The following is a 15,511-nucleotide window of genomic DNA, read 5'->3' as shown; positions in this document are numbered from 1 at the left end:
CACGTGAGGCTGCTGTTTTTTTTGTTTCGTTTTGTTTTTTGTTTTGCGTGAGGCTGCTGTTGCGATAGCTATTAAGATTGTAAGTTTCATTATCGTTACATTAGTTTGCTACCCTTTGCAAAAAAGCTCCTCAGTCTCGACCTTAACATTTGTCTCACATATCAGTAAGCTATTACTCCGACATGAAGTCGATTTGAGAACTGTTCGACCTACAAGTAAAGCATACTGTTTAATCTACAGTAATATTAGTATCACTCAGCTCAAGTCAGGCAGCGCTAAGCCATTAGCTAGGTGTCAGCCTGCAACAGCCTGTTTCAAGACGGAGAAACACCTCGCGTTTAGCCCGTCAGCTGCTTCAAACATTTGAGTGCTGAAATTAAGATTTACAGTGGTTTATTTGCCCAGACTAAGTTCATGAAACATCTTAACAACAATCCTTGTTGATTGTAGACCGTGTCGCTCAAACGTCTTTTAATCATATAAAGGTGTTTATCCTTGAATGGTACACTGCAAAAAATGCTTTCCTACTTAGTTTTTGTCTTGTTTCTAGTCCAAATATATCTAAAAACTCTTAAATCAAGAAGCATTTTTTTCTGAAATTTTTTTTATTGATTTAAGAATTATTAGATATTGGAAACTGGAAGCAAGACAAAAAAAATGGAAGAAACATTGCAAATCAAAAATGCCTACAACACCCAAAATGTATCTGACACCAAACACCCTATTCTGTCCAAAATGACTGCTGACACCAAACACCCCCATTTAGCCAAAAAAATGCTGCTGATGCCAAACACCATTTATTGCCCAAAAAAACGTTGATTTAAAACATGCATATGACACTCAGAATGACACTGACCAGAACACCAAAATTTGCCCCAAATGTGACACTTGTTGACTCTGAACGTCCTATTTTGGCACAAAATGCTGCTGAACCCCAAACACCCTTTTATATCCCTATAAACATTGCTCATTCAAAATGTACCTATGACCCTAAAATGTAGCTGACTTGAAGCCAATTTTGCCCCAAAATGCTGCCGACCAAAAACACCCCTATTCAGCCCAAAACTGTTGCTAGTCTCAAACACCCCTTCACTGCCCATAAATATTGTTGATCAAATTGTGCCAATGACACCCAAAATGTAGCTGACCCCAAATGCCTTGTTCTTTCCCAAAATGCTGCTGAATCCAAAAGCACTGCTCATTCAAAACAGGCCCATGACACCCAAAATGTAGCTGACAAAACACCTCATTCTGTCCCAAAATTCTGCTGACACAAACACAAATCCTGCTGATTCTAAATTATTCTAAAACACCCAAAATGTACCTTAATTCTGCCCTGAAATGCTGCTGAGAACAGATGCCCTATTTACTGCAAGACCATAAAATACCACTGTAAGCGCCTCCATCCTTAATAAAGTTGCCACTGGACTCAAATGCCCACATTTAGCTGAAAAAAAGACACTCACCCTGAATGTCCCATTCTGCCCAAAAATGCTGCTGACCTCAATCACCCCTTTACTGCCCTAAAACGTTGCTGACTGGAACCGTGACAATCACACCTAAGCAACTGACCCAGAACTCCCCCTATTTGGCCCAAAAATGCCGCTGACCCCAAACTCCTCTACTCTAAAGATAATGTTTCCCAAAATAACTGCTTTCACAAAATGCTGTCTAGGAAGGCAATTCTCTAGCTTTTGAAACTCGTCCTACGTCTTGACCTGATAGAAACAGGTTAGCAGTTTGCTAACTAGCCACAACAGTTGTTTATTGGGCCGAAAAAGAAAAACTAGCCAGTCACAATTACTTCTATGCTACTTTCTCACACAAATATCACACACGTCCACTTTGAAAGCCCAACTAACACAAATTTGATCCCGTAAACAGGTTGTTGTATCACAGCTGGACTCAGATTAGCCTAATTTACGTGTTACGGCTAACGTGCTAAATACTCACATTTGCGCAGCCACCTCATCCAGAATCGCACGATCACACTGTGATATTTCTTATTCTCGATGCACCAGACGGATAGTCCCTGAATGGATTCCATGGTGTTGGAAACAGCCTGAAAGCGACGGTCCAAAGTGGACTCCAAGCGCGGCGATGAGCCACTATTGTGGCCGCTAACGCCTGCACTTCCAGCCGCCATTTTCCAGGTGTTCTGGTCGCGGTGCTGCCCCTCACTGGTTCATGTGTGGATACTGCATCATCATGAGCCTCCATTATTCTCAATATTACAATAACAACATTACACATGTACAGCCGAATGTCCTGTCGTGTTTATCTTTCTTTCTTGCTTGCTTGTTTTCCAACGTTTCTCAGACAAAGAGAATGTGTTAAACAACACATAATTTGCTGTATTGCAGAGGTAGAAACTTCAACTCACAGTGAAGCTATAAATATGAATATTTCATATTGCTCAAACATGCAAACATCCAGCAGGGGTCAGTTATGGACAGAGAGACCAAGTGAGAAAAGCAGACTTTCAAGTGTAGACTACTGACGAAGTTATGATGATCATAATTATATATTCTCAAAAACACATTTATCATATATTCTATATATATTGGCCAGGAGAAATATATAGGTTGTTTGTATTAGCTTAATATTAGAATAATTAAATAATATTAGAATAATAATGCATATAGAAAATAAATTATTAGTAAACCTTGAAAATAGTCATAAAAATAATTTTACATTTATATACTTCACAAAATATATTGTACATTTACATTTTAGGTATATTTCGAAATAAACTATAGGTTATTTTATGTATTGTTGTAAACTACACTACCATTTGAATATTTGGGGTCATTTTTCAATTATTTTTTTTTTAAGAAATTAATATTTTCTGGAGGATCATGTGACACTAAAGAATGGAGTAATGGCTGCTGAAAATTCAGCTTTGCCATCACTGAAATAAATTACATTTTAAAATGTATTAAAATAGAAAACAGTTACATTGTAATATTTTACAATATTGCTTTTTACTGTATTTTTTTATTTTAAAAAAGTGCAGTCTTGGTGAGCATAAGAGACTTTTAATATTAAAAAAAAAAACCCAACCCCAAACCTTTGAATGGTATAGTCTATATTTAAAAATATTTCTCTCTCTCTGTATATATATATATATATATATATATATATATTTGTTTTTTTTTTTTTTTTTTTCCTGTATGGGCTGTCATAATCAACCTCTAAAAATAGAGAATTAAAAACATAACGAGGGCAAATTCAAATATAAGAAACTTGGAAACATTTAATGATATCAAAAATTGGAGCATGTTGAAAAACATTTCAGCAACCTTGACAAAAACTTTTGATACAAGAACAGAAATGACTTACAAGAGAAAATGGTTTTGAATAATGAATAGAAAATTAGAGCAGCGCTACAATGGCAGACTTTCCTGAAACAAATAATAATAATAAAAAACATCTTCCTCAAAATGCTATCTTCACAATCACATGAAGCTGTTAAGTGCCATTAAATAGTAATCACAACAGATCTTCATATGCACTTTTCCCTTATAATATAATCTCTATTATAATTCCAACAATATACTTACATGTATTTAATACGTGACTACATGCATCTCAGTCAACATACCGATAAAGTTCTTCTCATTCCTCATGAAGCGACTACCAAATACCGCATCTCTAATGTTAGAATATATTCTACAAATAGCTAAATAAAACACAAGTCTCGTCTTCCTCAGTGTGACCTTTACAGCGTGACACACCACATACTTGTCGTCATTAACTTGAGCATTAGTTTGTTTTAGAGAATGGTTAATAGTCACAATGCTGAAATTCACAAATTCTAAATGGATAAAAAGGAAACAACTGCAATTTCCTATAACAATAACCTAGATGTCTATGACCAAATTAACTCTTATAACATAGAAGCCGATCATCAAATGTGCAAACTGTTTTTGGCAAAAACATTTTCAATAAATTACCATTGACTCTCCTGATTATAAAATAACACTTCACATCCCATCTGTTGTTCCTGGGATTATTCTTTCTGTCTCTTAATAAATATAAAACATTGAGCTATGATAATGGACCACGGCCCACTTGCACTGACTCTTTAAGGCTGCTTAAGTGAATTCAGTATCTTCAAGTAATAGCGCAATAAATAAAACTGCCTCTAAAACATACTCTCATATAATGCATTTCTATTTCATCCGATGCTCAAAGTGGTTTTCAACTCAAGTCAAAGGACGTTAAGGTAGATTGCGATCGCAGTCACACTTCTGGACGTATTACAAGACCATTCTTCTGCTGATATTTGGCTTCCTGGTTTTATGTTCATAAAGTAGCAGATATTGTTGAAAGTCTGCGTTTATCATGGAAGGCAGTGCAGTAGAGTGTTTGATAGCTGTGCATGTTTCGCCGCTCAAATGTATGGCTCGAGCATGTATTTTAAAGACACTTCCTTCTTCAGTCTATAACCGTATACACACAACTCTTATGTCATATAGATGATAACGTCTGTGCTGTACATATATGTGGCAGAATGCAAAATCTGACTAACTGAACAAAAATGTCACTTTGTGAAAAACAATTAGTTCCCAATAGCAACAGACTGGAGAAATGCTTAATTCATTCATTCTTTTAAAAAATTAGAAACTTCAAAATATTATGTGTTTAAAATCTCTGTGTCAACCAGTTTTTTTGGCCCTTCTTCTTTCACAGATTCACCCAAATCTTTCTTACTAATCATCGTGTCTACTGGTGGGTCAGAAGTAGGAGTTGTGGAGGACACCGAACAGTCCTGCATGCCCAAGCTGCTGCCATCTGTGACTGACGGTGGTATTACAAGAGGAGTTGGTCTTCCTGTTGTTGTCAGAGAGCTTGTCTTTTGCCTGACTAGAAGTTTGCTGTTTTCAAAGAGTTTGGGTTCAGATGTCATATTATTTTGATTTATACAGCTCGGACTGTCGTCTTCAAGTTCGCTAGACATGGTATCGGTGCTGTTGAGCCATGAGCTGCTATCGCTGGGGCTCGCCCCTCGATCGTCCTCTTGAATGCGTTTGCTGCTTGAAGATCCTTGCGAGTCAGAGTCGGACCAACTTAGTCTGCGTTTCTGAAAGAAAAAGATTATGTAATTTAGTACATAAAAGGCTTTGATATTATCAGACAAACAATAAACCATTCCAGATTGCTGTAGACACCTATTTAGATACCCTTTAACCAATATAATAGCCATACTGGTTGCTTTTCTCAGATGGGTTTTTTCAAAGCACTTCTATTTTGGAAAAGTATCTATCTTATTTTTCACATAAGAGCAGTTGCGGCCATTTGTAACATTTGTATTTTGGTATCATCCATTATTTTATCTGAACAGCTTGTGCTGCTTGATATCACAAACTGGTATTTGTTATCATATTATAATCATAAACACAAATAGTTTTACCGTTTACTGCACTTATGTTATTCCTTTGGTTATTTGCCTATAACAACTAATGAATAAGTTTCGCACATTCACAGAAAAGAGCTTACTTCTGCATTACAAAATAAGGTGGATATCAGCCTCTTACCTTCACAGGAATATGTAACTGGTCCTGATTCCAGCGTGAAGGCAGGTTGTGGAGTGAAGGGGTGCTATCCCGATGCTGAGGCCTCACCTGTGGGAACCAAACCTTTAACATCATCTCCAGCTGCAGAAGAGTGCCCATATACTTCTCCCTACAGAGGTATAGCAGGAAAATATGATTTATCAAAAGGCATTATATGTATTGGATACAATACTAAGAAATGTGTCAATGGAGAAAGTTTAACAAAATAAAATTATATACCCTAGGTCAGGTTTTTGTAGAACACCCACAATCCTTCGCAGTCTATCAATGGCAACGCTCTGTTGAAATGTGCTCAAACCTACCAAAACAGGGGGAAAAAAATTATGAATAAAAAAAAAAAAAATACACAATCACATGTAATGGGTGGAGACTACTACCTACTAAGTTTGGGGTCAAAAAGAATTTTAAATTATTTTTAAAAGAACGTTTATCCTCACCAAGGCTGCATTTATTTGAAATTAAAAATACAGTAAAAACTGTATACATTTATAATTTAAATAATATAGAGTTTAAATAATTGTTTTAATTGTGTACTTGTTAAATTACTCCAGTCTTCAGTGTCACAAAATCTTTTATTATCAATGAAAACAGCTGTGCAGCTTAAAATTTAAGTGGAAACCATGATACATTTTTTCAGCCTTCTATGATGAAAAGAAAGTTCAAAACAACAGCCTTAATTTAAAATAGATTTTTTTGTGATGCTATAAATGTCTTTAATGACACTTATCAATCCAGTGCATCTTTACAGACCCAACTTTTTTCAGGTAGTTTATGACTTTTGTGCATTACCTTTATCATATCGACCTGTTTTCAGCCCCTTCAACAGCTCCAAAAGGGGCCTGATGTACCCATGCAGCTCTGCACACTGTAAGAGAAAATTATTAACATATTTATCACCACAGAAACATCTCAAAATACAGAGGCACGACAGATTTAGAAACTGCAAAACAGAGGCTTGAGCAATTTTAAAAGAAACTTATCAAAGGATCCACACTTTCCTTGATCGTTTAAAATATAAGAGCTTGATGTTCAATTAAAACACACGGCAACTTTCAGAACTCAAAACATTTATTAGAAACAAGCTGCAAAAATGACTCATTCTGAATTTCCAAAACTTAGTGACATTAAAATGTTGCACGTAGATCAACGCATCAACATGACCACCCACATTTGTACGTTGATACCCTCTAGGTGATGAGAATGGTGAGACGAGCAGTTGGCATTTATTTTTAACAAGGTTCTTTGTTGTTTCAATCAAACCATTGTTCATCACATTTGATTGTTTTGTGCATCTGTCACTATGAGGTGCAAAGCTTATATTGAAGGATGGGCCAGTTACAAACTATATTTGACATGACAGCAAATCTGTGTGTGCAAAAACGTGCTCAGGAACTGTGTGCATTGCACAGTTGAAAAGGGCGCCTCTTAAAGGTACAACAGCAAAAAACATACTGTTCAAACAGAAATGGTCATGAAAAATAACTTGACTAAAACTGACCTGCAGCACAATACATTTTAAATATAGTATATAATAGACTCACTTTGCGCGAAAACCTCAGGTTCCCCTCTGTGGGAAACCTTTCAGATGATGCTGAGGTCTGACCGGTGTAGGCTGGAGATGCTGAGCATCCAGTTTGACCATTTTCAGCTCTACCGCTCCTCTGGTTCACAAAGGTGAGAGGCAAATTTGAATTGGCCACGGAGGATGACTTTGGATCAGGCACAATTCCTGCAGCCTCGCTCTCAGAGGAAAAGACCTCTAGTTCATCTTCCGTCTGGTCACTCTCACTATACAGGAGACTTGGGGTCGAGGAAAGGGAATCTTGCACTTGCCTTTTGGAAGGATTCCCCGGTGACAGCATCACTGAAATGTGAGAAAAGAGATATATGTGAGGTGGCAGGTTGTTTAAGGCTGAGGAACGAACTGAACTGATCGTAGTGAGTGATTTGTCTCAAAAGGAATGTGAAAACCGAACAGTATGAAGAACACGAAATACATCCGAGACAATGAAAACAAAAGGCGCAACAATGGGGGAAGGAGTCAGTTGACGGAACGGTCACTGGAATGGTCTTGAAAATCCTTGTAAAAACTGCAAGAAAGATTTGGAAGCATCAGCTACAATAGTTATAAAACAAGTCTTGTTTTCCATTGTATGCTAATATTTTTCAGGAAAAAAAAAAAGTGTATAAATTTATACACAAAAAAACAAACAAAAAAAACAATTATTAATTGTTTAAAAAGAACTATTGTTTTTTTTTTGGGGGGGGGGGGTAAACTAAATTAAACATTGAATTCATTATATATACACACACACACATCCATTAAAAATAAGTTTTGTAGACTCACAAAGGGTGCATTTACTTGATCAAAAATACAGTAAAACTGTAAAAAAAAATTAAATAAGGAATAAATCACATTTTAAAATATACAATATTACAGTTTTACTGTATTTTTGATCAAGTAAATGAACCCTTTGTGAGCCTACAAAACTTATTTTTTATTATATATATATATATATATATATATATATATATTCAGATATTTTTATACTACAATTGATTGCTTCTGTTGTCCTCATTTGTAAGTCGCTTTGGATAAAAACGTCTGCTAAATGACTAATAATAATAATAATAATAATAATACACACACACAAACATATAGGCCTATATATGTTAGCCGGACACGTAGAAAGCACTGAACCACTGGCTTGACTGGACTTGCAGAAAACACCTAATTGTTGAGAAATGTGATAGAAATATGTATAGAAACTTCCCTTTTCTTTAAGCCAAGAAACAAGAACGGTGCAAGCACCAAACAAACAATTGGGAATGCAAAGCATGGATTTGAAAAAATTGGATAAAAGAACACAGGGTTCATTCCAAAACTGAAATCGAGATCACAGAGATACCATAATTACAAAAATCATACTACCCATTAAGAACAGCACACACAGTTCCTTTCACTAGGTGAAAGGGCACAAAACCACACATGGTTTTGTCTCAGAAAACAGTCAACCACCTACTGCACATGAATGTAATATAATCTATAAACGTGCCTATAAAGTTGTTTGGATGGACAGCTAGATTTGAGACACAGCCACGGACGGTGTAGTATTTCAGATTTGACTAAGCTAAAGAAAACCCTCTCAAGTGCATGTGCCTCATAAAAATAAGCAGCTAGGCGGTGCCATTAAAACAAATGAACTCTCACCAGATGGACTGTTTGGGAGTTTGTTTAAAAAAAGAAAGGAAAGACAAATAGTCGTTTTTGATCAAAATCGTCTGATAAATGAATAGATGTAAATATTAAACATTTAAAGAGCACTATTAGGTCTATTTATGTCGTGTTTACTAAGCTCTATGTCCATGTGAGCTGTGACGCATAATCATCCATATATTTAATCATGTCAGCTGTTAAACCAACAAAAAGTAATGAATATTCTTTACATAAAAATTAAAAATAATAATAAAACAAAAACAATCAAAAACATTGACCACATGTGGAAAAACACACCAGCTGAACAAACAAACAGATACTGTTACACATATTCACTAGTGTCCGATTGTAATAACATTTCCTGCTTCGTATATCAATTTTATTCGCAATTATGCCATTATAGATATTTAAACGCAGACTGGCAAAACAAAGGAATAATTCAGCTCCACGTGACGTAAACAAACATCAAGCACGATGCTCGACACGTGAAGCATTTCTGGAGTATAACGGAGATATTTTTAATCATTTTAAAATATAAAATATATCCTTACCTTAAAGGTGGGTCGTTTCTGGGTCGGTACCACAACAACCTGGTGTCCACTAACACAACCTGACGTGCTGCTCGTGCGCGAAAAAGTAGTCTCAAATACTTTATTGCTTAATAAGACCGTGTGCCGACGTTTTGGTCGTATGCACTATTGTCCTGAGAAAAAAAATTATGGACTTCTATCCTCTATCCTCACTTTACAGCGAGGGACAACATGTGAATTGCTACACGTGCTGGACAAAAGCCAACGCAGCCTGCGTTCCCATTGGCTGGCAGATGAGAATCGAGTCGCTGATTGGGCAGAAAGTAGAACCAATCCCTAAGCGTCTGAGCCGTGATTGGTCGGATTGATCTATTTGCACACCCCCACCTTCGCACGTGGCACTCGTGTGTGCAGGCATATACTACCATAGACATAATACGGGTTGGAACACATTTTACAGATAGTACTTATTGTTCTACATTAGGAAGAGTTTGTACCGGACAATTTGTTTGGAACATAATAAATTTGTTTTCAGTGATTTATTTTAGATGACCTTCACATTTTTTAAAAATGGTTTTAGAACAGTATGCTGCTCTTCTGTCATGATTGATCAATTTATTATAAATCGAAGTATTATAAATGTACTAAAATTGGTGCATCTTAAAAGTAAAATGATATTTAGAATATGATACTGATATTTACCCTAACCATTCCAGACGTGTCACACAAGGTTAAAACTAAAACCATTAAAATTAAAATAGCAAAATAATACATATAATAATAATAACAACAACAATGTCACTTGAAATACAATAAACAGTAAATGGAATACAGTTTTACAAATAAATACCAAATGTAAATGTAGCCTATTTTCAGCAGTAGGCTATTTCTCATTTGCATTTACTTGAATTTAATTTACTTAAATAACTAAAACTAAAAATGAATTGCAAAATTGAATTGCAAAGAAAATGCCTCCCTGAAAAAGTCATTGGATAATCCACACACTGCCCTTGTTAACATTTTATGATCACTATCAAATTAATCTTTGTTTTCCTATTTGATAGCGGAACTATAATTGTTAGTTTCTGGCAAAAAAAAAAGAGAGAAGGTCAGCTCAGGACAACAAGTGCTATTGGCTCAGTTTCACTTAAAACATATGATCTTATGAGTCTGCTCCCTGTGGTCTGCAAAATGACCAGGCAATATTGTCCATAATGATACATTTGCTTTGGCTTATGGATCAAAAGGACACTGTCAAGAGTAAATATGAGCCCTTGAGGGCAGATGAATTAATAATGATCCAACAACAATAGTCAAGTAAGTGCAGTCACTACTGAAGATCTTCATATAGTTGAATTCTGCACCAATTTAAATCTAAATTACAGCTTGATTGTACAGAATATTTATTCCCATAATTAAATGTAAAATTACTATAAATAGAAGCTTTAATTTTTTTTATTCTGTTTTCTACATCTGGTTCATTTAGGGGAGAAAAAATGTGTCTTGAACAGCATCCGCACTTTTTTGTTTTTTGTTTTTGGAAATTTTACATTCTCAAACACACTTGGTCAATCTTTAAACAGTGTCATCCATTGAAGGTCACCGACTCCAACTTCCCCCAGTTGCCCTGTTGTTGCCCATCTGTAGGTCAACAGTCAATGTACACAACAGAATATAGGTCAAACGTTATCCGTGCTCTACTTTATCAAGATCAGCTTGCCCCCCCTTCACACCATGAGCATCACCATTTATTGGCACTAACACCAAGGACAACGAGATATCGACCAGATAATCCCAGACTCGGTGGGAGGCTGGACACTGACACATTATAAGGCCCAATTACCATGTACACAGCAGGAGAACAAACTCATTTCAAGTTCAACTCATTTTTTTTTTCACATTTTATTATATTTTTGATATTTTAGTTGCAGTGCTATTTTGTTGTGTTTTGTTTCGTTTTGGGGTTTTTTTATTTTTTTTTATATTCCTATATAGTTTTTTCTTTTCTTTTTTTCAGTTTTAGTGTAAGTTATTTTAATATATAAAGTTAAACTAAATGAGAAATGCTGAAATAAAATGTGTATTTTTTGTTCTTTTTTAGTTTTATTTAACCACCCTGCATTGATCTAATGTGTCCTAAAAGTGAAACGAAAAACATGTATATAAAATCTATACAAATGTCTAATACGTATATACAGTGTATATATATATATATATATATATATATATATATATATGTGTGTGTGTGTGTGTGTGTGTGTGTGTGTGTGTTTAACCATACAAATAACAGTTTAATGACTAAATATTGGGTTCATGAAAAGCCTGTTGCTCAGTGATTTTGTCAAAAAGAGCCAGGAGTTAATCTCAGGAGTATTTTGCGTACAATCTAAATAAGTAATATTTTAATTAAATAATACATTTAAATATTATTAATAATAAACCACTTTAAATAAATTAATGTTTTCAATAAAAAAAAGTATATATTCTTTAGGCTATTGCACATTATTTAACAGTATTTTTGCATGAAGGAGAGTTTCCATTCAAAACTATACTCTGTGAACTCACCAACCCAGCAGCCCTGCATAGTTTAGCAAGAATATTGTGAAATCTGTGGCAGAATGTCACATATACAACTTTTGGATCTTTTTCTCTGCACAGTTTAACATGCACAATTATACCAATAACACAAACACAGCTTTGGGTACAATAATTATGTTTAAAAATAGGAAATAATTTAAACTTTCACATTAAATAAAACACTCTGGAGTGAATAAATAATAATTGTGAATGACATTGTTTATGTCCCCAAAGCAACTGAAGGAGCAGAAGAGGCACGTCTTAAATTTTGACTGGTAGACTAAAATGCAAACATGACTTCATGGAAAGCAAACCACTTCAGCTGCTTAGAGCTGAGGCCCCATCCACAGCTATACGTTGAACTAAATAACCCTGGAGAGAGAGACCCATCCCCCATGTTACACATTTCACTGAGACCTTGAGCTCAGTGAAAGAACACTACAAAGCTCCTTCCAGTTAACAAATATTGTGCAATTCAGCTTAACATGCCTAAACTTCCATAGACTGAAGAATTCCAGAACAGGCAATTTACCTATTAACATAATCTTAAACAAATATTTCACCCAAAAATGACATCTCAGGCCATCTAGGATGTAGGTGATTTTCAGATTTCTTCATCGGAACAGATTTGGATAAATGTAGCATTACATCACTTGTTCACCAATGGATCCTCTGCAGTAAATGGGTGGCGTCAGAACGAGAGTCCAAACGGCTGTTAAATCATCACAGTAATTCACACAACTCCAGTCCATCAAATAACACCTTGTGAAGTGAATAGCTGTGTGTTTATAAGAAATAAATCCATCTTCAAGGCATTTTAACTTTAAAACCGTCACCAAAATATACACTTTCTCCAGTGGAAAAGTCATCCCCTGTGGTCTTCTCGCGTGATAATTAGAAGTTTTTCAATTGTAAATGGTGCTTGATCTGTGCATATTTCTCTCCTGGATCAGACGAGACAACTTTTTCACTAGAGAAAGCAATATCATGGAGATAGGACTTGTATTTTAGTATTTTAGCTGGCTAAAATTGACATTATTATTAGTATGCAATTATGAAGTTTCCTAGCATTTGTTACGTTTTTTATACTTTGCTTTTAGTTTATATCCACTGGTGGAAAAATATGCTTCTTGTAAAGATTACACTAAAGGTTTGGACTCATTGTGCTGTTTAAACCATTCATTTAAAAAATAATAATAATAATAATAAAAAAAAAAAAAAACTCCACCCTGTTAGCATGTAACCAGTCAGAGAACTTCTGCATTCATCTTCTAGACTAGAGCCTCTGTTGTTTGCTCAAGAAATTGTCCCTCACGGGTCACATTGTATAAATATGTAGTTTTACAAAGTCTGGTTTGGTCTCCTTTTTACAATTTCTGGTTATTCCACTTTACCAAGCAATATATCTTATTTAGCAATGCTGTGAAGTCTGACATTTCACCAGATAAGGTACTCCACTTTTGTATTTTCAAAATGTTAGCATGGAGAAAAGATAAGATAAATGTGTGACTATGCTTCATCTGTTCCCACTTCAGCCTGCTTTGTCACCTTTTACTTGAATTTGTTTTCTACTTTAAACATTGCTCAACGTGTACTTTTTAGCTGCTATCAGCATTCAAAACTTTCGACATCTGATAAAACACACATTCATATTTATTGGCAATGCATCTCTTGTAAATAGTGAAGTGAAAGCAAAAGTGACATACGGCCAAGTATGGTGACCCATACTCGGAATTTGTGCTCTGCAATTAACCCATCCAAAGTGCAAACACACAGCAGTGAACACACACACACACACCGTGGGCAAACCTTTGGATTACGAGTCCAACCCTCAAACCATTAGGCCACCACTTCCCCATGTTGTTGTAAATGTAGTGAAAAGTTCTTATAATGATTTTACAGCTTTTTATTATTAATAACATACAACAATTAATCAACATGTTAAGTCAGCATTTCACAACGTCCAGAATCCACAACACAGTCCTGCAATGACTTTTTAATGGTGAACGTGTAAAACCTTCCAGCGGATCATCATCTTCTGAGGCAGATAAGGGTACATTACTCATGTGTTGGTCGACACGAACAGTCAGTTTATGTCATCTTAACAACCCTGCCATGGATCTTGTCTTTGTGTCCTTGATACGAAAGATATCTTTCTGGCCATCTCAGTATTGTAGATTCTCTTACAGTTCTCATAGCTCTTTCTCTCTCGCTTACGACAGGGTTTCTCATAATATCTTCTACGCTTCACAGATTCAATTATTCCATCAGCTGACAGCACTCTGCAGAGAAAAAGAGCATGCAACAACTACAATATCTGTAAACATGAAATATCATAATCCATTATTGAGTTATATGGTAAGCACAAGGCAACCCTGCAAACCAAATCCAAGCTGAACTGTTGCAAAAACCAATCCAAGGTAAGAGTTTTGATCATATCTTCAACTAAACTGCACCCGCTATAGAAACTTCTGCAATAACACATCTCTCTTAAAAAAATATTTTTTTAGAAATTGATGGTATTACTTTAATTTACCTAAAACTGTTACTTTGTCATTTCATTGTGCTTTATTTGTGAATTATTGTCATTTAGTTTAATATGTTAATACTTGTTTATTTGTCATTGCATAATTTTTCATCACAGCTCATATTATGCTGCAAACATGTTGGCAATGCAAATACATTTTCATGCTAAAAAGCACACTAAGATTTTAATTATTAAAGACTTTCAGACTTGTCAGTGTGATTTTTTTCAAACCATAAGCGGTCAGGCAACCAGGGTTATTCCTGGTAACTACAACCAAAAAAGCAGAAATAAAACAAATATTAGATGTAATTATTTCCTTGGCAACTACCTGAAATAAGTTTAAATTGAAGAGCTAAAATTACTAACTAGAAAGGAAAGACGAGTCTACACTAAAACTGAAATAAAAATTAGGATGTAAATAATGTGAGGGCCATGTGAGATTTATAAACTTTATAGTAAATTAAAATAGTTTACAGTTCACCTTATATCTACTGACCTGTTTCCCATTATAATATAACGTTACCAATGTTATTTTTTCAAGTTATTACGTGTTAACATGAAAAAACAGTTTGATACGGAGTCTTCAGTCAGGGGTCCCTGGGTTTGCAAGTTTAAAAACCCCTGCCTATAGAGCAAACATCAGATGAATCAATGACCTAAAGTTACAGAACATTAGCAGCAGGTCCACATCACGACACAATAATCGGTTATTAGCGCTTAACCAAAGCATTTATAACGACATCTCTTATATATACATATATCTCATAAGTACCTGCTCAGAGCGCCATATGCCGCATCGACATTGCCGTTCTGGACCATGACAGTCCGAGCGACGAAGCGAAGGTGGTTCGCCATGTTTCGTCCGTGTTACCGTAAGTTGTGCACGTCTGGAAACGCGCTCTGTTCTGCAGAAGTTCCTGGAAGTAAGCGCGCGAACTCTAGGTGGCGCCAAATAGATTTAAAAAATAACGCTTGAGCTTCTTGGACGACGACATGTACAGTGAGTCACACCTGAGAGGAATTAATTCAGGTAAATTAGATTAATAGACTTCATTGTTTATAGCTTCATAAACAATAACAA

At 35.4% G+C, this 15,511-nt stretch overlaps 3 protein-coding genes across 3 annotated transcripts in view; all 3 read right to left on the bottom strand.

The window, feature by feature from the left end:
* LOC306847566 (regulation of nuclear pre-mRNA domain-containing protein 2-like) overlaps positions 1-2,163 on the bottom strand; it is a 37,668-nt gene extending 35,505 nt beyond the window's left edge. Inside the window, exon 1 of the mRNA XM_079381563.1 lies at positions 1,954-2,163. Within this exon, the coding sequence (XP_079237689.1) occupies positions 1,954-2,146 (193 nt within the window). The 5' untranslated portion in view covers positions 2,147-2,163. The remainder of the gene's footprint in view (positions 1-1,953) is intronic.
* A 1,005-nt stretch (positions 2,164-3,168) lies between these two features.
* LOC306847124 (uncharacterized protein) lies at positions 3,169-9,589 on the bottom strand. Its single transcript, XM_079380909.1, has 6 exons — positions 9,348-9,589; positions 7,121-7,443; positions 6,369-6,444; positions 5,799-5,877; positions 5,541-5,688; positions 3,169-5,086 (listed from the first exon to the last, which is right to left on the bottom strand). The coding sequence occupies exons 2-6, from the start codon at positions 7,439-7,441 to the stop codon at positions 4,640-4,642; spliced, it is 1,071 nt and encodes a 356-aa protein (XP_079237035.1). The 5' UTR covers positions 7,442-7,443; positions 9,348-9,589; the 3' UTR covers positions 3,169-4,639.
* A 4,324-nt stretch (positions 9,590-13,913) lies between these two features.
* Positions 13,914-15,308, bottom strand: LOC306846764 (small ribosomal subunit protein bS21m-like). Its single transcript, XM_079380361.1, has 2 exons — positions 15,203-15,308; positions 13,914-14,185 (listed from the first exon to the last, which is right to left on the bottom strand). The coding sequence occupies exons 1-2, from the start codon at positions 15,283-15,285 to the stop codon at positions 14,005-14,007; spliced, it is 264 nt and encodes an 87-aa protein (XP_079236487.1). The 5' UTR covers positions 15,286-15,308; the 3' UTR covers positions 13,914-14,004.
* Between the last annotated feature and the right edge of the window lie 203 nt (positions 15,309-15,511).

Source organism: Barbus barbus, assembly GCF_936440315.1.
Source record: "Barbus barbus genome assembly, chromosome: 27".
NCBI classification, from domain to species: Eukaryota; Metazoa; Chordata; class Actinopteri; order Cypriniformes; family Cyprinidae; genus Barbus; species Barbus barbus.
This window is presented reverse-complemented; position numbering and strand designations above follow the sequence as displayed.